Raw genomic sequence first — 25547 nt, 5'->3', positions numbered from 1 at the left:
CAGAGAAGAGTGAGAAAAGGGAAAGCCACTGAACCTGCTCTGGAGAGCAAGACCTAACTAAGTCCCTCTCCCTCCTCCTCCTCCTCCTCCCCCCTGCATCTTCTCCTCCCCCTCCCTGCCTTCCCCCGCCCCACTTCACCCCACACCCCACCCCCACCCCCACCTTCCCAATAATAAGCCACACAGACAAATGGATGTAACCTTACATAGTCGTTATTCTACGGAGCTCCTGGGTGTGAATGAACCCAGCTGCCTGACTCAGCCTGTGACTTTATGGTGCTTTCAGGTATGTAATAACAAGAAGAACTGCCACTGTGACCCCACATACTTACCTCCAGATTGTAAAAGAATGAAAGATTCATATCCTGGCGGGAGCATTGATAGTGGCAACAAGGAAAGGGCTGAACCCATCCCTGGTAAGTCTCACTAAAAAATAGAAAATATAAGTAGAGCATTGTGGAATAGGGTAAGTGAAATGTTTGCCTCCAGAATGTGACGATCTGAGTTTCACTCCTAGAACTCACATACAAAGGCTCGGAGGTAGCACAGACTCCAAATCCTGCCACTGAGGAGGCAGAGACACAGGAATCAGTCTTAACTAATCAGTGACCTCCCGGCCAATGAGCGACACCGAAGATAAGGTGTAGAGAAGTTGAGAAAGGTACTTCCCATTCGCTTCTGGAAAACTCGAGAGCATACACTCTCGCGCACATGCACACACACACACACACAAAGAAATAAAACTGAGGAAGGCAACTAAGAATGTAGGTCAGTCTACAGTAGCCGCAGCAAGGTCCAAAAGAAAGAAAAGTGTCTGCCAAAAAGATCTATGACTGTGAACTTACTGGATTTTTTTTTTAAATCTGACAGTCAGAAACACATATTGAAAGTCTCCTGTCCTTGTGAACTGGACATGGTCAGGAGAAGTGTGTAAGGTTTTGGCTCCTGACCACGACCAACAAGAAACAGGCTGACAAAGCCACTCAGGGGTGATGAGGAATTGTCAACCAAAGGTAGAATCAAGAAGCTGGAGGCAAAAGTTCTCTAATTTGGGATTTGTGGCTAAGGAAGCTACAAGAGAGAGAGAGAAAAAAGAAAGAAAGAAAGAAAGGAAGGAAGGAAGGAAGGAAGGAAGGAAGGAAGAAAGAAAGAAAGAAAGAAAGAAAGAAAGAAAGAAAGAAAGAAAGAAAGAGGAAGAAAGAGAGAAAAGAAAGAAAAAAGAGAGAGAGAAAAGAAAGAGAGGAAAGAAAGAAAAAGAGAGAAGAAAGAAAGAAAGAAAGAAAGAAAGAGAAAAAAGAAAGGAAGAGAGAGGAAAGAAAGAAAGAGAAAAGAAAGAAAGGGAGAAAGAAAATAAGAGAGAAAGAGAAGAAAGAAAGAAAGAAAGAAAGAAAGAAAGAGAAAAGAAAAGGAGAAAGAAAATAAGAAAGGGAGAGAAAGAGAAGAAAGAAAGAGAAAAGAAAGAAAGGGAGAAAGAAAATAAGAAAGAAAGAGAGAGAGAAAGAGAAGAAAGAAAGAAAGAAAGAAAGAAAGAAAGAGAGAGAGAGAGAGAGAGAGAGGGAGGGAGGGAGGGAGGGAGGGAGGGAGGGAGGGAGGGAGGAAGGAAGGAAGAAAGGAAGGAAGGAAGAGAAAGAGAGGCAGAAAGACATTTTTTGCCAAGAAGAAGTAGCACTTAAAGAAGAGAGGTCGGCTGAGCCCTCCCTACTAGTTTATCATTGGAGGAAAACAACCATGATGCCACATGGGCAAACTAACAAAAATTGCAAAAGATCATCTTTACAAATGCAAAAGGAAAACTCTTTAACATGCTACTAGCTCATCGTATATACTTATCTATATTAAAAAGTTAAAAATGTCATATCACGGGTAGGGAGCTCATACAGCACATACCAGGCCCTGAGTTCAAAACCAGGTACTTCCATGAAAGGAAGAAAAAAATCCATACCAAAGGGTGTCTACTGTAAGACTGTCAATCCTACTGTAAGACAGTTCACTCTAGCAACAAAATACACCAAAGTGGCACTCATTGCAAGGTATTTAACCCTCACTCCTGAGGGCTTTGTCGCTGTTGTTGCTGCTCTGTCTTGAGACACTCTTTAGTCCAGAAGGATATAAGCTCAAAGGCATGCTTTTCATAAACATGAAATGAACATGACTTTCTCACTGCTTCTGCCTTCCCTGTGAAAAGTGTGGCATCTTTTCCATTACACTCCATGCTCGTGACACTTGTACAACAGGACCGTATTTCAGATTTCCCCCTCGTTTTTTCAGTTTGTTTTCCCGAAGTTTTAGAGACCACTGTGGGTCACTGTGAGTCCTCAGATGGGGATGCACAGATGCCCACGCTTTCTAGAATGACTCAAACTCCCTCCAAAGGGAGGCCTTTGTCCTGATGCTTTCATGGAGTTACATAACCAACAATATCTTTGGAGACGGTTCTGTAGGTGTCCAAACCCACTTTTAGAAGAACACAGCCCCACACACTGGCCACATGAAGGAAACACTACAATGTAAATCACATGCTTTGAAGACCAAATTGGGGCTGACGAGATGGCTCAGTGGGTAAGAGCACTGACTGCTCTTCCAAAGGTCCTGAGTTCAAATCCCAGCAACCACATGGTGGCTCACAACCATCCGTAATGAGATCTGACGCCCTCTTCTGGTGTGTCTGAAGACAGCTACAGTGTACTTACATATAATAAATAAATAAATCTTTTAAAAAAAAGACCAAACTGTTCCCCAGTAAAGCCAATTATCTGACCAAGACATAGGAAGGGTTCTTCTATAACCACACTAACCTGACCTGGAGAAATTAGCAGTCACTGCACCCATGGTGACTTCCACAGCTGGTGCCAGCCCACGAGGCACAAGAGAGCACAGGATTCCAAGATCCCTTGTTATTCCTTATCATGTTGCCCCTTCAACAGCACCTTGCTGGGTTCTGTATCAGTGGGTGCCTGACAAGCTTGGCTTTGGCCCCTTAATCACAGACCTCAGCCTCCCAGACTAACTAACACCAACAAAAACCTGAGGGAGTTGTCACCTCAAGGACAGCAGACACTAACTCTGTCCAAGTTAAGGTACCGAGTTAGGTATGGACCAGGAGCTGGACCAGAAATACAGAGGAGTCAAAATGCCTGATTGGTAATGCAGACAGCCTGTAGCATTCCATAGACCCTGAGGAGATATAGGCAGTAAATAGACACCCCAGACCTCAGCAGGAAGCTGACATGGGACAAGATGGGGGAAAGGCCTTTTCTCTGTAGGTCCCTGAGAGAAAGAGCAGGGAACCCGGGCTGTCTGCCCTCCACCCAGTCAGCAGAAAAGGAATGGCCTCATCTTTTGTGCCTGGACCTGGGAAGGATAAAAGAAGCTTGAAGATATCCATCCTTTTGGAAGTGTATGGCTTGTCTGAAGCTCCCAGTTTTCCTGACTCTGCCTCCTAGTGCTAGATTACAGATGTCCTCCAGCATCAAACAACCCATGGGATGTTCTTAGAGCAGCAATGGGTACAGTCCTTGGTAGTGAAGAAAAAAATCAAGAGAGAGAGAGAAAAAATGGGATTCCTCACCTGCCACAAAGCAGTAACAGACTAACAGAGGATGAGCCGGGCAGATCGAAAACGGACATCAAAATACTGAAATCAACACATCGTGGGAGTGGGACAAGCAATATCTATCTCCCCATAAAATTAGGAGCAAAACTGAGGTTGGAGAGATGGTTCGGCAGTTAAGAGCACTGACGGCTCTTCCAGAGGTTAAGTTCAATTCCCAGAAACCACATGGTGGCTCACAACCATATGTAATGGGATCCGATGCCCTCTTCTGGTGTGTCTGAAGACATTAGCAGTGTACTCAGATAAATAAGTAAATCTTTTAAAAAATAGGAGCAGGGGCTGGTGAGATGGCTCAGCGGATAAGAGCACTGACTGCTATTCCAGAGGTCCTGAGTTCAAATCCCAGAAACCACATGGTGGCTCACAACTACCTAAAATGAGATCTGACGCCCTCTTCTTGTTATCTGAAGATAGCTACAGTGTACTTATGTATAATAATAAATATTTTAAAAATAGGAGCAAAGCAATGAAGTCTGCTTCACTGTACGTATTCAGTAGATTTCCTATGTCCCAGGCCCTAAACTAAGGAAAGAACAAGAAGGAAACAAAAGACTAGAAAAGATGAACTGTTGTTTCTTTGCTTGTGTGTGTGTGTGTGTGTGTGTTGATACAATTAATCACAGAGAAAATCCTAACAGATTTCAAAAAGTAAAAAAGAAAAAGGAAAAAACACACTTCTCAAAGGTCTCACTGTAGAGCCCTGGCTGGCCTGGAACTCACAACATGACCAGGTTTTTAAAAGTTTGTGCATGTCTTGTGGGGGAGGGGGAATGTACACATGAGTGCGGGTGTTCTCAGTGGCCAGAGGCATTGGATCCCCCTGGCTGCTGTGAACCAGCTGATGCTGATGCTGTATAAAGTAGACTGCTGGTCTAAATATAAAAACTAAAACTACAAATATTCTAAAACACTCTTTGAAAATAAAAACATTTGTAAGGAAGGATGTAAAAACATAACTATTTCTTAATAAAAAAACAACTTAGACCTAAAATAGTATGCATAGCATTTTTTTTTTTTTTACTAGAAATAAGAGTTTGAGAACACCCCTCTGGTAACAGGGATCTTATACTTCAATTTCTTCTGTCTATATGATCAGACAGAGACTACCTAGAATAGAAGTCTCCAATGAAAAGCAAGGCTGGAGAGATAGCTCTGCTGTTGTTAACAGCACTTTTTGCTTTTGTTGAGGACCCAAGTATGGCTCCCAGGACCCACAGGGTAGCTCACAACCCTCTGTAATTCCAGTTCCAGAAGATCAAACATTGTCTTCTGGCCTCCTCAGCCACCACTCACACACAGGGTGCACATACCTACAAGCAGACAAACACTCATGCACAAGCAATTTTTTTAATCCCTTAAAAGATATACACAAGGGGCTGGAGATATGGCTCAGCAGTTAAGAGCACTGACTACTCTTCCAAAGGACCGGGGCTCAATTCCCAACACCCACATAGCAGCTCACTGTAGACTGTAGTCTGTAACTACAGTTCCAAGGGATCCTCATACAGACATGCTTGCAGACAAAACACCAATACAGACAAAACAAACAAACAAAAGGATACATACAAAAAGAAAAGCCAAGACAGGATCTTACGCAAGGATTTGAAGAGCTTGCCGGTGTGGAGACTCCAATGCCATCGTGTTAAGTACATCATATGCAAACACACAATATCGCTGTTATATTTCTGGTGATTGCGTTCTAACCCCTGGTTCTTTCCTTTGTTAGTACGGCCCTACATTGCAAGTGCTTACCGCTCCAAGTCTCCACGGTGGCCATTTTTCTTGATCATCCCTTTCTACGTTGTGATCCTTGTCCTGATTGGGATGCTGGTAAAAGTCTATTCCCAAAGGATGAAATGGAGAATGGATGACTTCTCAAGCGAAGAGTGCGTGGACTTCATACCTGTTTTCTTTCATAATTAGTTGGTATACTGGGTTATTAACGATGTCAAGACAGACATAGCTCATAACTCAAACTTAACATTTTTCCATCTGTAGAAATTGAGTGGTAAATATATTAGTGATTAGTATAATGAATAATCAGGTTCTTTTTTTTAACCATCGGGTTTTAATCTTATAAAAAACTAAGTGGGCAGGGCATGGTGGCGCATGCCTTTAATCTCAGCACTTGGGAGGCAGAGGAAGGCAGATTTCTGAGTTCGAGGCCAGCCTGGTCTACAGAGTGAGTTCCAGGACAGCCAGGGCTACAGAGAAACCTTGTCTCGAAAAACCAAAAAAAAGAAAAAAAACTAAGTGGGTATGAAAATACCACAGCGAGATCTGTTGGTTTTTTTGTTTGGTTGGTTGGTTTTTCTTTTTTTTGTGTGCTGCTAAGAAAAAAACAGTGCAGGGGGGTGGGGGGAAACAAAAATCCTTGGGCCTCTTTAGGGGTAAAAGTCAATGTAAATTGTTGTCCCCTGCTTATTAATTTTAATTGTTAAATATGTATTAAGCATTGCTTAATTTTTCTGTTTCTCCATTGTAAAGAGTTTTGATATGCTATTTTGAAAAAGATAACAAGAGGCTGAGGAAATTCTTTTTTCCTTTTATTCAGTGTCTTAGTTAGGGTTTTTACTGCTGTGAACAGATACCATGACCAAGGCTGGCTTACAGGTTCAAAGGTTCAGTCCATTATCATCAAGGCAAGAACATGGCAGTGTCCAGGCAGAAATGGTACAGGAGGAACTGAGAGTTCTACATCTTCATCTGAAGGCTACTAGCAGAATATTGGCTTCCAGGCAACTAGGATGTGGGTCTGAAAGCCCACACCCACAGTGACACACCTACTCCAACAGGGCCATACTTTCTAATAGTGCTACTCCCTGGGCTGAGCATACACAAACCACCAGATTCAGTTTTAACTTTTTTTTTTTTAACATAAATGGAGAGCTAAGCAGCCAAAGGTAAAAGAACTGATTTAGAATAACAAGACTAAAGGACATGACCACCGCACTGCATATCAGTAGTAGGTGGATTATGAGTTCAGGCCTGATAGCAAGTTCCAGCCCAGGCCTGAGCTACACAGTGAGATTCTGTCTCAGAAAGGAAACACCTGAAACCACAGCACATGGGATGGAGATTGAGTCACTCTCTGGCTTTCTTACACAGCCCAGGCCCACCCTCCTGGGGTCCAGAGCTGAGGCCTTTCACAGTGGGCTGGCCCCTCCCACATCAATCCAGCCACTCTCCTAGGCCATCAGCCAATCTGATAAAGGCAGTTAGTTCTTTGAGTGGGATTTCCTTAGGTGACTGGAGGTTGTTTCAAGCTGACAGTAGAAACCAAGCTGGCCAAGGATGGGGTAGGGCAGAGAGGATAATCTATTAAATTTACAGCAGTGGATAAAGGTGAAGGTGAATGGCCTCAAAAGCTTAAAGGTAGTTTAAGCCAAAAAATGCTAAGAATCTGGGAGTGAGCTCAACCTTGCATCACTGTCTCTAAGGAATTGTCTCTGTCTCTCTACAGGCAATTTGAAAGTGAAAGTGAATCCAAAGACTAGTCTGGACAGATTCCACAATGTCACAGTGAGCCTCCAATATTCCAAGGGAAAGAGGGAGGAGGGAAGAGAAATGTGTGAGACATAATATAACAGGCAATGGTCATATCAGTCTATATAATACAAACAACTACTGAGAAATTTGCAGTATTACCATTTATATCAATAACATGAGGGTGTTACCAATGATATCACAATTTGCCAATGAATTACATCAGACTCTGTCTCAAGAAAATCATGATGCTTTCAATTACATCCTTTTAGAAGTCTTGAGCTCAAATGCTGGTTAAAGAGACTTGAGTTGCCCTGCTCTCGGGATCTTTGTTGCACCCAGGATGGTTTAACCTGGTTGGCTCTAAGAGTGACTCTTCTCTTTTATGTGTTCTTTTAGAGTAATTCTCTTCAGTGGACAGAAAAAAAAGTGGAAAAGAAAAGCCTATGCATTATCTTGCCTGAAAGTCAAGCCTGCATATCGTGGTCTCCATCAGGCCAGAAATCATATCTCTCCATTACACATGTATGATACATATGTGTGTATATTATTCCATAAATGATTTACTTGTAAGAAATGAATGATTATGAATTTCATATTATACTTTGATATTTTACCCTATTTCTGGTAGTCGGTAGTCATCAATTGTATTTTCTAGTAGGTACATTATAGAAAAGGCTATAAGAAAATAAATGTGGTACCATGACTCAAGTGCAGTGGGTATTCTGTCACACGGTAGTCCGTAACCAGCCAGAAGACAATGATTCTAGGACTCAGAAGGCACGCCAACACGTGGTGTTCTAACACATGGTGTTTATAAAAGCTACACGTTGAAGCACATTCAGTTCAGAGTGAAGGATGAGAACACACACACACAAGTCTACACAAGAGAAGAGAATAGACTGGGAACCCAAGGAGCCTTCATGGAGGCAAAAGGCAAAAACTTCAGAAGCCAAAGGGTCAATTTAAGAGGAAAATGAAATAATAAAAAGCACAACATTTTCTGGCTGTCCCAGCAATCCTGGGATTGAAGCTCAAGGCTTTGCATGTGCCAGGCAAATACTGTGCCACCCATGCCTTGTGGGTTTGGGTTTTTTTGTTGTTGTTGTTGTTGTTTGGTTTTGTTTTTGGATTTTCCAGACAGGGTTTCTCTGTGTAGCTCTGGCTGTCCTGGAACCCTTGTGGGTTTTAATCTACCTTCACCATACACAAAGCAAATTTTAGCCAAACAGGAAAATCACTAAATTTAGTAAGGGACTCAAATCATGTAATTAACAAAAGTAGTCTGTTTAACCTATGGGGCTCTGACAAGAACACAAATTATGTATGTATGTGTGTATGTATATATGCATGCATGTATGGTGTATGTGTGTACTACAAAGAAATAAGTAATAAGAAATATTTTAGATCATTTTTAAGCTACACTTAAGGTAAATTCCTGGGGATGCCAGTCAATTGACAGGAGCTAGTGCCGTACGCCCTTGTCTGAGCTCTGAGAAAACTGGGCATAGTGACATTTTCTCATGGTCCAAGCACCAGGGAAGTGGAAGCTGGAGGATTACAAGTTCTCAGCCATTTTTGGTGAGTTCAAGGCTAGCCTGAGCTACATGAGATCTTATCCCCCACCCCCACCCCACCCCACCCATGGAGGAGAGAAAGAAAGAAAGGGAAGGAGAGGGAGGGAGAAGGAGATGGGGAGGAGGAGAGGAGACACAGAAAGAGAGATTGATTTAAGGCAGATATTTGGTAAAATGCTTAAATCCTCTAAATATTTGAGCCAGGCAATAGATTCATAAATCTATGAATTAAGGAACACTTCGTGGGATTTTACATGTATTTTGAATTGTGTCTTTTTAAATATTATTGAAAACTGTGTGATATAGTTAGGTCTTAAGCTTAGAAAGTATCTAAGCTATTTGAAGATGCTAAAATAAAAGTTTCTTTTGTGTGTATATAAATATGCGAACTGGGCAGTGGTGGCACACGCCTTTAATCCCAGCACTTGGGAGGCAGAGGCAGGCAGATTTCTGAGTTTGAGGCCAGCCTGGTCTACAAAGTGAGTTCCAGGACAGCCAGGGCTATACAGAGAAACCCTGTCTCAAAAAACCAAAAACCAAAAACCAAAAAAAAAAAAAAAAAACAAATCGATACGCACCCATATATGTATGTGTGTGTGTGTTCACATGAGTGGACATGTGTATTCAGGCACACATGCACATGTTGCCCACACGTGTATGGGAGCCAGAGATGATATAGGTAGCTGTCTTCCTTGATTCTTTGCTGCTTTATTTGCTGGGTCTCTCATGGGAATGGAGTTCTGGGATTACAGGTGAGCTGTCATATGTACCCACCTGTCTTTTTCGTGGAGGCTGGGGATCCAAAATCGTTGTGCACACTCACACAACAAGTGCTTCGTCCACTGAAACTCATTCCTGGTCCCTAGTCTATTTTTTTTTTTTTTTGGGTAGGAAATGATATAGAAATAAACAGAAAAGATTTAGTAAAAAACAAAGAAAATTTCAATATTGAAAGGAAAGCCAAAATGGCTTATTCAAAAAATGTTAAAAATAATTACCCTGGTTTTCTGAAGATAAGAGTGTGACCCGTCCAGCAGGTCCAGTTATTCGAGGGTCTCGAGGGGACCTTCCCCTAAGAAATTGGGGGGTAGAGAGAGACGAGAACCTTGTGCAAATAACGACACGGAAACATTCTGAGTAGCGTCAAGGTCCCAATGTATTAGCCAGGCCCAAGGTTTAAATGCACAAGCAAAAGGGGAAGTACAGGTACTTATCAGCGGGAGGGGTGGGGCAATAGAATTGCACAAACAAAAGGAAAAGTACTTATCAGTGGGAGGGGGGCAATAGAAATTTTTTCTTTTGGCAGCTACACAGGGAAGCAGGAACTTGGTGGTATCGGGGTGTGGTCAGGACATAGGCGATGACTTAGGGCTGGAACATTCTGTGGTTGTTCTCGGAATAGGTGTGTCGGTGGCCCGCTTTTGACCCCCTTTTCTTCTCGGGGGATGAGGGGGAGAGGCCCAATTCAAAGATCAGGACAATTGTGTTGTCTTTTTTTTTTTTTTTTTTTTTTTTTTTGGTTTGGTTTTTTGAGACAGGGTTTCTCTGTATAGCCTTGGCTGTCCTGGAACTCACTTTGTAGACCAGGCTGGCCTCGAACTCAGAAATCCGCCTGCCTCTGCCTCCCGATTGCTGGATTAAAGGCATGTGCCACCATGCTCGGCTCAATTGTGTTGTCTTAATGGCTCCCAACAAGAGTGAGATTTTGAAGGCAGTTATTAGCGTTATGTAAAATAAGACTCATGCAGTCATAACATATAAAAAGTTATATTTTTTAGTAAATAAAATAGAAATCTTTTACTTAAAATAACTCTGCAAGCCAGATGGTGGTGGCACATGCCTTTAATCCCAGCACTTGGGAGGCAGAGACAGGCAGATTTCTGAGTTCGAGCCCAGCCTGGTCTACAAAGTGAGTTCCAGGACAGCCAGAGCTACACAGAGAAACCCTGTCTCGAATAAATAAATAAATAAACAAACAAACAAACAAATAAAAACTCTGCAAAACTTCAGTCATAGCATATAAGAAGTTATTTTTTTTAATTAGGTATTTTCCTCATTTACATTTCCAATGCTATCCCAAAAGTCCCCCATACCCCCCCCCACTCCCCTACCCACCCACTCCCACTTTTTGGCCCTGGCGTTCCCCTGTACTGGGGCATATAAAGTTTGCAAGTCCAATGGGCCTCTCTTTCCAGTGATGGCTGACTAGGCCATCTTTTGATACATATGCAGCTAGAGTCAAGAGCTCCAGGGTACTGGTTGGTTCATAATGTTGTTCCACCTATAGGGTTGCAGATCCCTTTAGCTCCTTGGGTACTTTCTCTAGCTCCTCCATTGGGGGCCCTGTGATCCATCCAATAGCTGACCATGAGCATCCACTTAAGAAGTTATTTTTTTAAGGTGAAATAGAAATCTTTTACTTAAAATATCACTTTGCAAAACTGCAGTCATAATATATGTTATAATTTTTTAGGTGAAATAGAAATATCTTACTTAAAATAATACTTTGCAAAACTGCTCGAAGCAGAATTTTAATATCTGTAAGGGACTCCCATATTTTTCAAAGCAATCATAATCATAATGAAAAACAACCATGAAATTGCAGTCTGGGTAGCTTCCCCAAAAGCCACATATATCCTGGTGGCTTTCGGGAGGTCAGCGAACACTGACTGATAGCAAAATTTGGCAAGAATCACTCAGACTGTGGAATATTGTTTTCAGCTGAGCCAACAGGCTCTGAGCTACGTGAGGAAGGGCAGGCGTGCGACTGGGTCAGGGCATCAACCCAAGCTTATTTGCCTCAAACGCACACGATCCAGCCGAGCCATGCTAAGAGGAAGTGTGGACTTTATTACAAGTCCTACCAAGGAAAAAAGGGAGGCTGGCAAGACCAGCTCCCAGCCCTCTTTGAAAAGTGACCTTAGAGGAGAGATGCTTAGTAATAACAGCCCTGGGAATGACAAAGGTCCTGTCTTGGAGGTTGTTACAGTCGGTGTGAAAGAGTCAGAGCATCTATTGTCCTGGTGCAGCCGCTGGGCTTTATCTGTGAGATCTGGGAGATGGTTTTGTTCTCAAACACAATGCTTCTTGGCACAGACTGTGTTGGACACTCAAATGAGTGGCCTGGCCGCAGAAGCAAGCCTGGGGTGAGTCCAACCCCCAGCTGAGAATGGCCCTGGAAGCTCTGAACTGGACTGGGGGAAGCCCACCCACAAGGCTTACTGCTGGCCTGCCCACTATCCTATCACTGAAGAGATCAATAAGCAGAGACGTGTCTTTCCTTGCCTGCAAAAGGTTGATGTCCTAGTGTAGTCTAGGTGATAAGGATCAACTATCAGCTGAGCTGACATCACTAGATAAGCCCTCCCTGCCTGCCTCCCTCCTCCCAGCCAGGACCCCAGAGCTCTCCCCTCCGGACAAGATGAGTTGTGTTGAGGCTCAAAGATATTCTCCATCTGCAGACTTGAGCACAGCTCAATAATTGTCCTGTAGTCCTTGACCAGAGAATTTACTGTCTTAGGCTACAAAGTTGCTTCATCGGTAAACACAAAAAACGGGACCGCTTTTCTTGTTGGGAAGAGAAATACTTTTTACACATACAGAGTGAGGAAGGGAAAGAGCAGAGGGGTCTCTGTATGCAAAACAAGTAGAGTGCTCTCTCTCTCTCTCTCTCTCTCTCTCTCTCTCTCTCTCTCTCTCTCTCTCTCTCTCTCTCTCTGCATAGCTGGTCCATTGCTTAAGTGTTAGGATGCTTAATGTCCTTGCTTGGCCCGGGACTGTTCCAAGTCCTTCAGAAGCCTGGCCTTTTCTACCTCCCAACACTGGCTCTTCTTTCCCTGTCCTTAACACTTCATATACTTCTATTTCTACAGGGAAGAATGGGTGGCATGTTCTAATGTGCTCGTGTGTGTGATACCATGTGTCTGTGTGTGTGGATATATGCAGCGTGCGTGTGTGCGTGCGTGCCTGCGTGTGAAGTCACATGTTATTTAAGGCAGATTCCAAGCCCACTTCTGTTTTCAGATTTAACCAGAAACTAGAGCATAGGGAAACAACTAGGGAAAGAATGTAGGCAGTGGTCACAGGAGAAAGGGTTACCTAACTGAAGGGAATCTTAACACCTGAAAGCCATTCCTTTTGTCTGGAAATGGCAAACCTTTCCTAACCTCCAGAGCACAACAGCTCCTCAGGCTGCATGGATAGGAGGGCATTAGAGACATGGCTTATGGGTTTTTATTTGTAGAGCCCACCCTCCCTCTTCCTACCCCCACATAGGAAGGGGGGAGGGAGGGAGGGAGGGAGGGAGGGAGGGAGGGAGGGAGGGAGGGAGGGAGGCAGGCACAGGGATGAAGCTGAGCTTTTTAAAAGGGACAAGGTTAAATCTCTTATCTACCTGCCTAGGATATTCATAGCTAGCTGCTAGCAATAGTTTGGGTGTTTTCTAGTATTTTCTCAAATTTGCTTTTAATTGAATATGTGTGTCAATGTGGACCCACATCTCCTCAATTATGATGCAAATTGGCTTTCCCATTTGATGGCTCTTGAGCAAACTTCCTGATAGGAGTACAGCTTTATCTTGTCCTTTTTTAAAGGTTAAGTGGCATTTCAGAACGGAAATGGACCATGATTTACTGCAGTGATCTTCTGCTGAGGGTCATTTATTTTACTGTATTGTACAGCTAAGACGTGACGTGCTGCTCTGTGCTTCTCTGTTCACCAGGCTTCCGTTGTATTTCCTATCTGTCTTATTCTCAGACTTTTAACTGGTGCAGGTGCATTCCGGAGAAGGGAACCAACCAAATAGTTTGAAATCTGGTATTTTCACACCCAGGGTTGCCATTTATAATCTACCTGACCTTGACAGAGGCACTTCTCACTTCTCAGTTTGAAAGGCTTTGCCTGGGAATTGGTCTGGGCAACTTAGTGCTACCGTGAGGAGCAAGAGACAATGCAGTCTGGAAGTGGTAGGTGGCATCTGAGCACCTTGGGTCCTCTTGGAGCCACTCTGAGTCTGATTCTCCAAGTCTCTTCCTCTGATTGGCTGAACAGCAGAGAGCCATAAGGGCACGCAAATACTGAGACCTCCATTGGATGATATCCCCTCAGCTGTGCCAAAGAAGCTCCAGAAGGGTAGCATCGCAGTGGTGGGAGGGGCACGCTCATTGTGGGCGGCACCATTCCCTAAGTTTGGGTGCTGGACTCTATAGATTAGAGAAATCCAACAGAGCTCTAGAAAGCATGTAAGCGCTCATTCTCTGTTTTTGGCTGTGAGGTGACTGCCTGTTTCAAGTTCCTGCTGCCTTGATTTCCCTGCAATGATGGAATTGTGAGCCAAATAAACTTCTCTCCACTTATACTCACTGCTTTTGTTGATGTATTTTATCACAACAATAAGAAACAAAACTTGACAAGACATTTTCTTCTGAAGTCTGTGATTTCAGGTTAAAGAGAGGGCAAGAAGGGGAGTGATTAGAAAGAACACTCTAGGCCTCTCTTGCCTCTCACCCCCTTGCTACCCCTCTCTCCCCATTCTCTTCCCCCCCCACACACACACACGTGGCCATGGCCAGCCTCTACTTCTCTACTTTCTCCTTCTCTCTGCATTTCTCTGCCTCTACTGCCCTCTTAACTCCCCCCCATACCCTGAATAAACTCTATTCCATGCTGAAAGAAAGAAAGAGAGAGAGAGAGAGAGAGAGAGGGAGGGAGGGAGGGAGGAAGGGAGAAAGGAAGGGAGAAAGGGGGGGAGGGAGGCAGAACACTACTTTTTGATGAGTCCTACTGAGGGTTCCCGTCACATCACCTCCATTTGAAGTTGTATTGTAGGGACTCTCACTCATTCCTCCAACATGTAAGAGAACACATTGATGCCCCAATAGTCTTAGAATCCTCCGTGCATCCCCCCCGTAATGTCTTTGTGTACATGGATATAGCCAAGCAGATTTATTCCATAGGCTTTGAGCCAAACTCAGTTCTCAGCTCATTTCAGAAGTGAATCTGCTGGGCTGGTGAGTATGTGCCCTCATTGTGGGCAGAAAAATAAAAGTCCCCAAACCATGTGGTCATTCAGAGGAATGCTGCAGCCTTCACTACAGATTTCTTCTTCTCCTCCTCTTTCCTTTCTCCTCGCCATCTATCCAGCCTCTGTTGGGTACCTTCATTTGCCCTGACTTGGCAGTGGGAACAAGAATAGAAACAAGACACAATGTCTTTGAGATGCTCACAGGGTAGCGAGGGCTCCAGACTAGAACTAGACAGAGCAGTGGGACAACTTTAAGGACAGTGACAATGACGATAACAGTCACCAGGTGTTGGCATGCCTAATGCCAATCATAAATGAGTGAACCACAGTAAGAAGCATGCAGAAGCCCCCTGAGTCCTCGAAAATCCTCCTGTGGCTGATGATGAATCAACCCAGCCCATGGAGAGCTAAGGGCAAGAGTCAGTACTGGAGCTTGAGCCATGTTGGGTTGGGTTCTAAAGGATATCCTTTAACTCTGGCTCGGGGGCACAGAAGGAGCTGTCAGGAGACTTACCCTTGTGAAATGCAGCCTTCCCCTTTGATAACTTGAGTCAGATAACAGCCCTTTTATCTTCTCCCATTCTGACCCTCACCTTTACACCCTCTCCCTGTCGGCACGATGGACTTTCATGTGAGTGGGCAGAACTATTTACCTGTGTGCACTCTCTGAGTCTCATTGACTGTTTACTCTTCTAAACACGGCATGAGATCAGAGCTCTGTGGAGGCCTCTGCAGGGCCACAGACACTGTCATGTATCCCTGTGCTGCTACTGGGTGGAGTAAGCTCGACTCTCAATAAATAAGAATACGAATCTTGACCGAGGTCGACTCACAGGCTGGGCAGGCTCTCATCCATCACTGTGGATCTGTAGCCTCCCGCTGCTATTTCCTGCCTGACATTCATCACCTTGCAGAAGGCATCCATTGATTCTCCATTGTAATTGCATCCTACAAATGAGTGGGCTCATAATTAACAAGGCAACATGGCTTTCATCAAAAATCTCTTAACTGCAGAGCCAGCAGGGACAATGATCAATGCTCCCACTCCTTCCCTACGTCCATGGCACCAGTCCAGAGCTCTCAAGAGGCACGAGGTACAGAACCAAACAAGGTGACCTCTCTAGGTGCCCAAGGCCTGAATCATTGTCACCGAACAGCTTTGCCCATGTGGCTATAGTTTGCACTTTAAATGTCCCTGCAGGTTAAAGGCTTAGTCTCTACGTTGGTGTCATTTGGAGGTGGTGGGAAATCGAGATGTGGGCCCTAGTGAAAGGTCTTCTGGTCACAGGGGACAGGTTCTTAACAGCAACCATGCGTTGTATCACTACCAACTCTGAAGCAAAGAAACCAATTGGTTATGAAGCAGCCATGCCTTACAATCTCCAAAGCTGTGAGCTGGAATGAACCTTTGCTCTTTTTTAAGTTGATCGTCTGGTGTATATGTTATAGTAGTGGGATGCCAACCCAATGTGCCTTCTATAGGATCCGTATCCCAGGACCAGCTGAGACACTTGCCTTAAAATCCCCTGCCCTTCAAGAAGAACATAATTATCCTTCTCTCCTCCCATTAGGAGCATGGTTGGAGCATCTATAACAAAGGGAAGTATGGTAGGTTTGTTTTGTAAATTGTCAACACAATAAAAGCACAACTATCGCTCAAAGAAAACAAGAGATAAGTCTATTCAGAAGTTGAATATGGGTGACTCTAGCCTGGGAATACAAATTCAAGTTCCCTCAAATACCAAACTCTAAACGCTTTATAGTTTTGTTTTGGTTTTGGCTTGGGGTTGTTTGTTTTGGATTTCTTTGTCTGTCTGTCTGTCTGTCTGTCTGTCTGTCTGTCTGTCTGTCTGTCTTGACAGTGCTGCTATGTAACCTTGGATGGCTTGGAACTCACCACGAAGACCAAGCTGCCTAGAACTCATAGAGACTCTTCGGCCTCTGCCTCCTGAATGCTGGGATTAAAGGCTGCACCATCATGCTCAGTTTAGTTTTGTGAAGTTTTAATGATAACAGAACAGAGGAAAAATCATAAATTTTAACACATTCTAAATACATCAGTGGTAAGACTGGGTAGGAGGTTACGGCAAAGCCAGGAAATCTCCAGCCTTCAAATGATATCTGGTGACAGTTTTAGCCTTTCAGTTGGTAGAAACTGGTGGTTTGCTTGTATATCTCAAAATAACTAACCCAAGAATGCTAGGTCACATACAGAGGTAGACACTACATGGATTTTAGAGGACCAAAACCGGCCCAAGATCCAGGGAGATGGCCAAGTAAGTAAAGTGTTTGCCTTGCAAACACAAAGACCTGACTTTGATCCCTAATACCCTATTTAAAAAAAAAAAAAAGCCAGATGAAGTGGTGTGTTGTTGTAATCCCAGCTCTGGGGATGTGTAAATAATCAGATCCCTAGGACTCTCTGGCCAGCTAGCCTTAGTGAGCACCAAACAGTGAAAGATGCTGTCAGAGGGAATGGACAACATTCCTTGGGATATCATCAAGGTTGATAGGTTCAACATCTAGGTCCATACATGTGTACACACACAAATACACACAACACATTGTAATGTTCCAACTCTCTGCCCCCAGTTAAGCCTTGTAAAATGTTTTAACACAGAAATTATTTCTGAGAATGACACAGTTCATGGTAACATGGGAGCCTTAAGAGAAACCTGAAGACCCACCACAGGAGACCTAGTTGTTAGGCTTAGACTCAGTACAGAATAATAGTATGGTAGAAATATGGTTGAACAGAAGGAAGTGTGTAGAGGGGCAGAAGGGCCTTTTACTCACAGAGAAGTGCTAAAAGAACCAGAAATGTTAATCTTGGAGGAGTGTCTGTTCGATGGAGGAGATAAAATCAAATACCTGCATTACATCCAGAAAGCTCAGTTAGAGGTTGCTAACAACCTGGTGGTGTCCTTTTGCCTTCTAAAGGGACAGACCTCACCCTAATCCCCCATAATGATTATTCCAGACTCTTCCCTCCCTAGAATTTTACTCTTAGTTAGGGGAGATGTCACCATGTGCTTTATGGCTTGCTGACCTCTATGCTATCAGTTAGAGACCACATTAGATTCCATGCCTTTTAGATAAAGGATCTGCATGTACATCGTAAAAGAGTTGCTATATAATTTCACCTTAAGCTTTGCTGTGCATATGGAATTGGAATTATGGAAATTACTGTTGCCAGGAGACCCTTTTCCAAATCCTATTTTATTTAAATATGCCTACCATCAACGGGGCTGGCATCAGACTCAGGAAGTCCGATCAAAGTTGACAAAGTCAATCTGTACCAAGTTTTCATTCTTATCTCTTCACACGGTTTGCTTCCCTGTCTGGATACCTGCAGGGATCCACTGGGACTGATCTCAGGCGATCAACAGAGTGAGGTGGGAAGCCAGCAGGACGTGGTTCCTCAGTCTCCGGAGCCACCCTTCCAGGAGTGGAGCTGGCATCTCTGAGGCGGAGGTTTTCCAGAGAGAAAGCAGAAGGCAATGCCGTTCTTATGGCTTGCTTTGGAATAAATGGGGGCTTCAGTGACAGAAAGGGAATTGTGGTTGTTGTGATCAGTAAGAGGCAGAGGGAAAGGGCCAGAGCTGGTGAGAGAGCTCTCATATCTGAGCTGTTTTCCATCAGTTCAAAAGACTCGAACCAAAGATGGAGTTCTGTGTCCTGAACCTCAGAGCAGCAAATTTATTTTCTAATTAAGTAAAAACTAATGTCTTTTTTTTTTTTTTTGAGTTACTGGGTTAGGATTCAAATTCTTTTTCTGAAGGAGTACAGTTTCCCTGACATTCCCAGCAAAGTAGGAAGGCAAAACACATCAGCTTGCAGTGTGGCTATTTTGGAATTCTCTTAGAATTTCAAAGAAGCGATTCTTTGTTCCTTCGATTCACAGAAAGCATTTCTGGGAAGCCCCGTGAGTGCTCATTACAATTTGGTGGCTTTAAGGGTATGTATGTGTGCACGTGTTCTTCATCTGGTGTCCTAGATTTAGATGGAAAGCAACTCCAAATGGCACAGAATGCTCTAGGAGCCTCGCAACACTCCATAAAGAGGATGAGCTGACTGAATGGGACACAGAAGCAATAGTCAGGCAATGCCAGAGTTGTTGAGGCCAAAGCTCAGGTCCTGGCAGATATAACAAGTTAGACTCTGCCACTTCCTTGAGAAGCCAATTAAAGAGACAGGGTAACAGTAAAAGGCAAGAGAATGAGATGTATTTAATATCACCACACTGGTACAAAACAAAACAAAACAAAACAAATAAATATATTCGCTGAACTCCCAAACCCATCTTCTGGTACTGACAAAAGGTGTAGGTTTAAGTAGAAGGTAAGAGGTCACATAACTAAGCTGTCCTAGTCAAAGTGTAGTCCTGTTCATTAGTGATCTACTGTATTGTATAGCTTGGTCTCCTGGAAGGTTGTCAGTAGCACACCATGACAGAAACATACACAAACGTGTTAGTGTCTTCCCACAATGTCATAACACACTAACAATCAGTTCACAAGGAGCATCACTTTGGTTGGCAGTAAATTTTTCCCTTAGTTGCAAATACTAACTCTCAGATTACACATTTCATATTACACAGTAGATAAATGGATGATAGATAGATAGATAGATAGATAGATAGATAATATTTGTATCTATAAATGCACGTACATTTAGTCTGTTATGGCTATGGAGGGCTAAGGAGGCCCTAGTAGAGTCCAAGGCATTTCAAAGAGGCCCGAGGATGCAGAAACTGATAGGAATGCCTGGAGAACATCCTCAGGTATAAGATAGAAAACTCAGACTTCAGGTCTGTGGCTGCTGTTGCTGCTGCCAGAGCCTTAAAGCTAAATTGCAAGGTCAGAGTTGACCTGCAGGAGCAGTGTGTGCTAGAGGCTATAGAAGTAACAGACACTACTGAGGCCAGGCTACTGAACAGACACAAAGCAATTTGGCCATATCTTGGTGGGTATGGATCCAAGCTGAAATCCCTAGGACAGATAGGAGTTGTGTGCCTGTTGGTCCCTTGATGCATGCACTGGATGTCAAATGAAGTCACTGGGGCGTGTCACCACATCAATGTTGGCTGTCCACCTCCTTATGGGGTCTGGGGAAGCTGCACCCTTTTCTCAGTCTGGTGTGTTGTAAAGGTTTTCCGGTTTGGTTTTACTAATTTGATCTTAATACACCCATGAGCTCATCTGATCCCAATCTACTTGGGAGAAAAAAAATGTATAAGATGAGAGGCATTTCTGCTTTTTGGAGTAAGTCACCAGTTTCTGATGCTCCGCTGGACCGGGACACTTGGTGTTGTTTATATGTCTGCCATGGCACAACCATCCTCCTCCCTCAAAATGGAGCCAACTGCTACTTATACAACAGAGTCACTGAGGGCAAGGCACAACCTGAAAAACTACTGTGTGAGATCTCCTTCTGGGAGACAAGTTCCCTCTGGCTGGGATTCCTTTTTTTTTTTTTTTTTTTTCCTTTTGGTTTTTCAAGACAGGGTTTCTCCATGTAGCCCTGGCGGTCATGGAACTCACTTTGTAGACCAGGCTGGCCTCGAACTCAAAAATCTGCCTGCCTCTGCCTCCCAAGTGCTGGGATTAAAGGCGTGCACCACCACGCCCGGCTTCCAGCATGGGATTCCTATGAGGATTCCAGTTCGTTAGGGTCCGTTGTTCCAATAGCTTGATTGTCAAAAAGACAAGACAAAGATTTTTCTTTAGAATCCTCTCATTCCTGCCAGGAATGCTACACACAGGCACCTCCCAAAGCGCCAAACTCCCTTCAGAATGTGCAGGATGCAGGCATGGCTCTTCCAACAAGATGTGTTCAGATACAGAGTCTGTATGGATGGAAAGATGCTGTTTTCTTGGGTAAGCAAGTCTAAGAGAGCAGCATCATGACCCCAGGTCTCTGGTGAACACTGGACCTTCAACATTGATTTTCTTGTCAATGAGTGTTTGGGAAAAATTAAGACTCAGCGGTTATTTTTAGCAAGCTGAGTCCTACAGGAAGAAATAATAAATCCCAGTCCTCAATCACACGATGGGTACAACATGGGTAGAATTAAATAATGCACACCATTTTTCCTGATTTTTACTTCTTTCAGCACACTTTTATTTTTCAATAAAGGAAATTTATAACACTGCTGTGCCTGGCATCAGTTAGGGAGAGAGCATCCCACTGGAGGGCATTAGTAATAAAACCTCTGACCAAAAGTCAGCTCCTGAGAACGAAGGCAGAGGAGTCAGGAAGTCTGCAAACAGGTCTAGGCTGTGGGATTTCCCAGGCCTATCCTATGATGGTACTAGACTAAGAAAGCCCACATTTCACCAAAAAGAAGGAGATGTAGACCTAACTCCAGTTGAATGGGAAATTGTGGAAGAGGTGGAAGGACAAAATTGGCTTGAATTTGGAGGGACTGGGTTTGGGGGATAAATGATGTAACACCGGCTTTTAGGAGCAAGGCAGCAACCTACGATTGTCTCTCCATCCTCAGGATCCCCCTTCCTCAGCAGCAGCCTATAAACTGCAGGGCTTTGAAAACTGATCAGAGAAGAATGGAACATGAGTGTCTCTCTGGCTCTAGGTGGGAACACAACATTCCAAACCGCCTAAATGGTCATGGGAAGCCCATCTCTCCAGGGACTCCTAGTAAAGAACAAAAGTGTGCCATTGCCTCTACCCTTAAGATTTGGTCCAGATGGGCCTGTCAACCAGCTAGGCAGACAACCTTTTCTCAGGAAAGCTGTCTATCCCAGAAATTTTAAGAAATCATATCAACTGCCTGAGTACAATGGTCAGCACGATGGTGCCTTTGGCCGCTGTCCATCACCCTAAGAGCATTTTCCTCATCTGCAGTGTATCCTTGGCCACTGCCCAATCTCACCCCCAAGAACTCATCATGTTATTTCTGCCTGTCTTCTGCATTATGTTCTGTGGGTCTTGTCTGAATTAACTTAACAGAAATCATGAGGACTGGGGATCCTTAGGCTAGAGTAAGATCCGGTGTCACAGGGGTCCCAGGTCTGTCTTCTGTGGAATCTTGAAAACATAGAAGGCCAACAGTTGTCTTTTTAAATAACTCGTGTTTGTACTTAGTAGGACTACAAACTTAGTTCTGAGCACATTAAACAATTTGATCATTTGTAAGGTGGCTGACCAGTAATTTGCATGTCTTAATTACCTTTAACAGTTTACAAGTTAGCAGCTTTTATAAGGTTAGGATTTTACACTAGTAGACATACATCTCTAAGTTAATTTTTGTTAACCTGAGTTATACCTTTGTAACCTTTGGGATTTATCATACAAAAATCCATTCCTATCCAAAATATACTGGAGACTTGCCGTTGTCTCTTAAGTCTAAAAAAGAAGATATAATAATAAGCAGAGGGTTCCTGGGACTATGAAATATTCCAGGTGGCTGCCAACAACAGCCACAACTTCTGGTTTTCCTCGTAGGCAGATTTGTCCAGCTAGTGTTTTCTAGAGACAGAGGTGCTTACAGCTTAGCATTACTGCTGTGTTTCAATATGATCGGATTTATTTGTTTGTTTAATGCTAGGACACTGACCTGAAGGAGCACAGTAGGCCTTTTTTTTTCCATTTTTGTATCCTTTCCATGTCTGTCTCCTAATTACTCCCTTCTCGCCCAGTCCATTCTGACTTTGTGTTCCCTGGGCTCCATCCTTCAGCATCTCCTTCCAGCTGTTTCCTTCTGCTCCATCCTTTCTATGATCATAATCCTCTACAACATTCTTTTTGTCTCAAGTCAGGTTGATTTCCATTCTCTACGCTTCTCCATCCTCCGTACACTAATTTGTCTATGAGGTGAGTTACTGTTGCGTCTCAGCCTTCTTTAGGACACCCATTTTGGGTGAATGTGTCCAAACTCGGCATCTATGGTGACTGGAAGACTGCTTCTTCTCAGTCCACCCAGTAAACTACCACCCACACTTAAATAGACAGCAGGTCAGTTAAAACAGTCAACAGCTGAGACACATCTAATAAAAGCAGACTGACTATAGATAGCAAGCTTAGACTTTTGAACCGTATCATCTGGGATGGATACCATCTTTGTGAACCATGTGGAATTTGTATAGAGAACATATGCTCCTTGTCCTTTTAAGAGTCATCTATAAAAACATTAAAAGCAATCTCTATTACATTCAAAAACCCCAAACTTGAAGGATGTTTTTTTATATGTAATTTAAGGTAATACTCATGAGGTATCTTTTAAAAATCTTAGGAGGGAATATTTTCGATTATTATCCATAGCTCCCAAGTAACACACTCATGCAACCAACCTGCCAACTATTACCAGTGTGAAACAAATAATCGGCCTGCATTGTATTTAGTGGCACAATAATTTCTTTATGCTCTTTGCCAGTGAGGGACGATTTCTGTGAGTTACCGCTACAACAACTGTGCTATTTGATAAACTGATACCTCTCCTCTGCTTGCCATGTTTCATTTGTCGTAGAATTCAACCAAGAGTTTCCACAAAGCAACTTAAAGAGCAGAGTCAAATCCCAAGTCATGGCAAACAGAAAAGAAAACATTCAATAGGGTGACCTAAACCTTTACATTTCACTTTTACCGTCAAGGCTAAGCATTTATTTAAGTACTGATTACACACGCTGCAGAAAAGAACATACTCTATATAATGAGTAGCTAATACCTCCGGAAATTTAAATACCATTACCTTAGTGCTTCATGCCCTGACTGCAAATGTTTCTGTATTAGAACTTGGGCGTTCTTTAACTTTTTCCCCCACAAAGGAACCATTGATATCAAGTTGTTCTCCATATGAGAGGGGAAAAATAATTCCGATAAAGGGACCGTTAATATTGAGTTAATCCCTCTATGAAGGAAAAGCAAAAATATTTAAACAAGAACCAAGCAAACAAACAAACAAACAAAAAAGTTAGCTCATGTTGCGATGGTGGAGTCCCACCAGTCATTCCTTGGAACTCTGTTGCACTTGATCCTGGTGCCCCCCACCACCACCCCAAAAAGCTGTAGGCTAGGGGGCTTTGACTTCAGCCAGATCGCTCAGCCTGGGCTGCTGGTGTCCAGTTGGGCCCACCCTGCCACCTGCCAAGACCTGCCAAGGTGTATAGCAGAAAATTCCTCCCACCCCCTTCAGAAGTCCCACTCAACACATCTCTGAACCCTGGCTTCTAAAATAATTAACAGGGATTTTTCCCTTCACTTGGATGAGCTATGTTCAAATGTTGCAGAGCTGTAGCTCTGAATATTTTGCTCCTTTGGATCTTAACAAGCATCTCAGTAATTATACAAAATGCTTTGTTGTCGAAGGACTGACAAGAAGAGCCCATGTTAATTTCCATCCCTTTATGGTGGCAACCCTTGGGTAAGAGAACTGAATTTCCTAAACCCCTAATTTCTATTATTTATTTATTTATTTATTTATTTATTTATTTTTAAAGATTTATTTATTTATGTGAGTACACTGTAGCTGTCTTCAGACACACCAGAAGAGGGCATCAGGTTTCGTTACGGATGGTTGTGAGCCACCATGTGGTTGCTGGGATTTGAACTCGGGACCTTTGGAAGAGCAGTCGGCGCTCTTAACCACTGAGCCATCTCTCCAGCCCCCTAATTTCTATTTAAAGAAAATCTTTCTTACCTCCTCCGAGGGTCATCGTCGGCCTCACATTTCAGTGCCGTGGTGACTCCCCTGCTGGCTTTACAACAGTCAGGGACAAAACAATCAAGGTTACAGTAAGAATGAAACTCAACCGGATTTATTGTAACCAGCACTGGACCAGGACTTCAAGAGTCTGGCCCAGGTCCTTCTCCTTTAGCCATATTTAAGCACCGCAGAATTACTGAGGGGAAGTGTTCAGATAACAATTAACTCAGCTCCGTGAAGGCCACAAAGCTTAAAACAGGTTTACATTGAAGCTCTTGGCTAAGTACCTATGGCTTCATCTGTAAGATGGTTTCTTGCTGAAACAATGTTCGAGATAATGGTCTAGGGATCTTGACTAAGGTAAACATAGCATCTGTGGGAGCTAAGGTTGGCCTGGCCCTAAGATCACACAGAAGTCACTTACACTGTTGTGAATGAAACGCAAGAGACATCAATCATAACATTTAGGAGGAAAGGGTCTGGAATAAGTAAAAGCAGTAAGCCTGGAAGATATGACAGAGTCTGCCTCATCAGACAGCAAAGAATCACCAGACTGTAAAACTACATCACTCCAGCCATTCCAGGAAGAGCAGCCATGCACCTCATACCATGGACCAGATTCACTGCCAGAAACTTTCCTGATTTCTCCACCCTGCTTATCTGTGTGCACAAGGCCTTTTTGTTTTCTACACCAGAGCTTATTTAGTTCTCATGGGTCCTTGGACTCCAGGGCACAGCCTCACCTTCACAGATAACCACCCTCTTTTGGAAGGTGGTCCCTACTCTGAGGTTTTGTTATTCTTAGAATCCATGGTAGCCAGGCGTGGTGGAACCTGCCTTAAATCCCAGCACTTGGGAGGCAGAGGCAGGCAGATCTGTGAGTTCAAGGCCAGCCTGGGCTAAGGTGTGAGTTCCAGGATAACAGGGCTACACAGAGCAACCCTGTCTGGAAAAAAACAAGCAAGCAAACAAACAAACATATCCAAAGTGACTCTATGGGAAATGACTTATTTCCATGCCTTCAGGGGAGGAGACACAAAATGAAGATAGCGGTGTCAGGCTCCCACCCTGCTTTTAGGTACCTTGTAGACCCAAGTGAAGAGTCTGGGTTTTTTGTTTTTGTTTTTGTTTTTTTTTTTTTTTTAACCAAAACAGCCTCCACCTGACTGCTTCAGTAGAATACCG

The 25547-nt window shown here is 43.5% G+C and overlaps 1 protein-coding gene across 2 annotated transcripts in view; it reads left to right on the top strand.

Moving 5' to 3' along the window:
- The window catches only part of Adam2 (a disintegrin and metallopeptidase domain 2), a 50530-nt gene extending 42718 nt beyond the window's left edge, over positions 1–7812 (top strand). The window contains exons 18-21 of one of the 2 annotated variants that reach the window (NM_009618.3): positions 287–416; positions 5340–5499; positions 7077–7135; positions 7499–7812. In NM_009618.3, coding sequence (NP_033748.2) covers positions 287–416; positions 5340–5499; positions 7077–7110 — 324 coding nt within the window. In that variant the 3' untranslated portion in view covers positions 7111–7135; positions 7499–7812. The remainder of the gene's footprint in view (positions 1–286; positions 417–5339; positions 5500–7076; positions 7136–7498) is intronic. The other variant, XM_006518439.4, reaches the window with a different exon arrangement.
- The last annotated feature ends 17735 nt before the right edge of the window (positions 7813–25547 follow it).

Source organism: Mus musculus, chromosome 14, assembly GCF_000001635.26.
Source record: "Mus musculus strain C57BL/6J chromosome 14, GRCm38.p6 C57BL/6J".
Taxonomy (NCBI): domain Eukaryota; kingdom Metazoa; phylum Chordata; class Mammalia; order Rodentia; family Muridae; genus Mus; species Mus musculus.
This window is presented reverse-complemented; position numbering and strand designations above follow the sequence as displayed.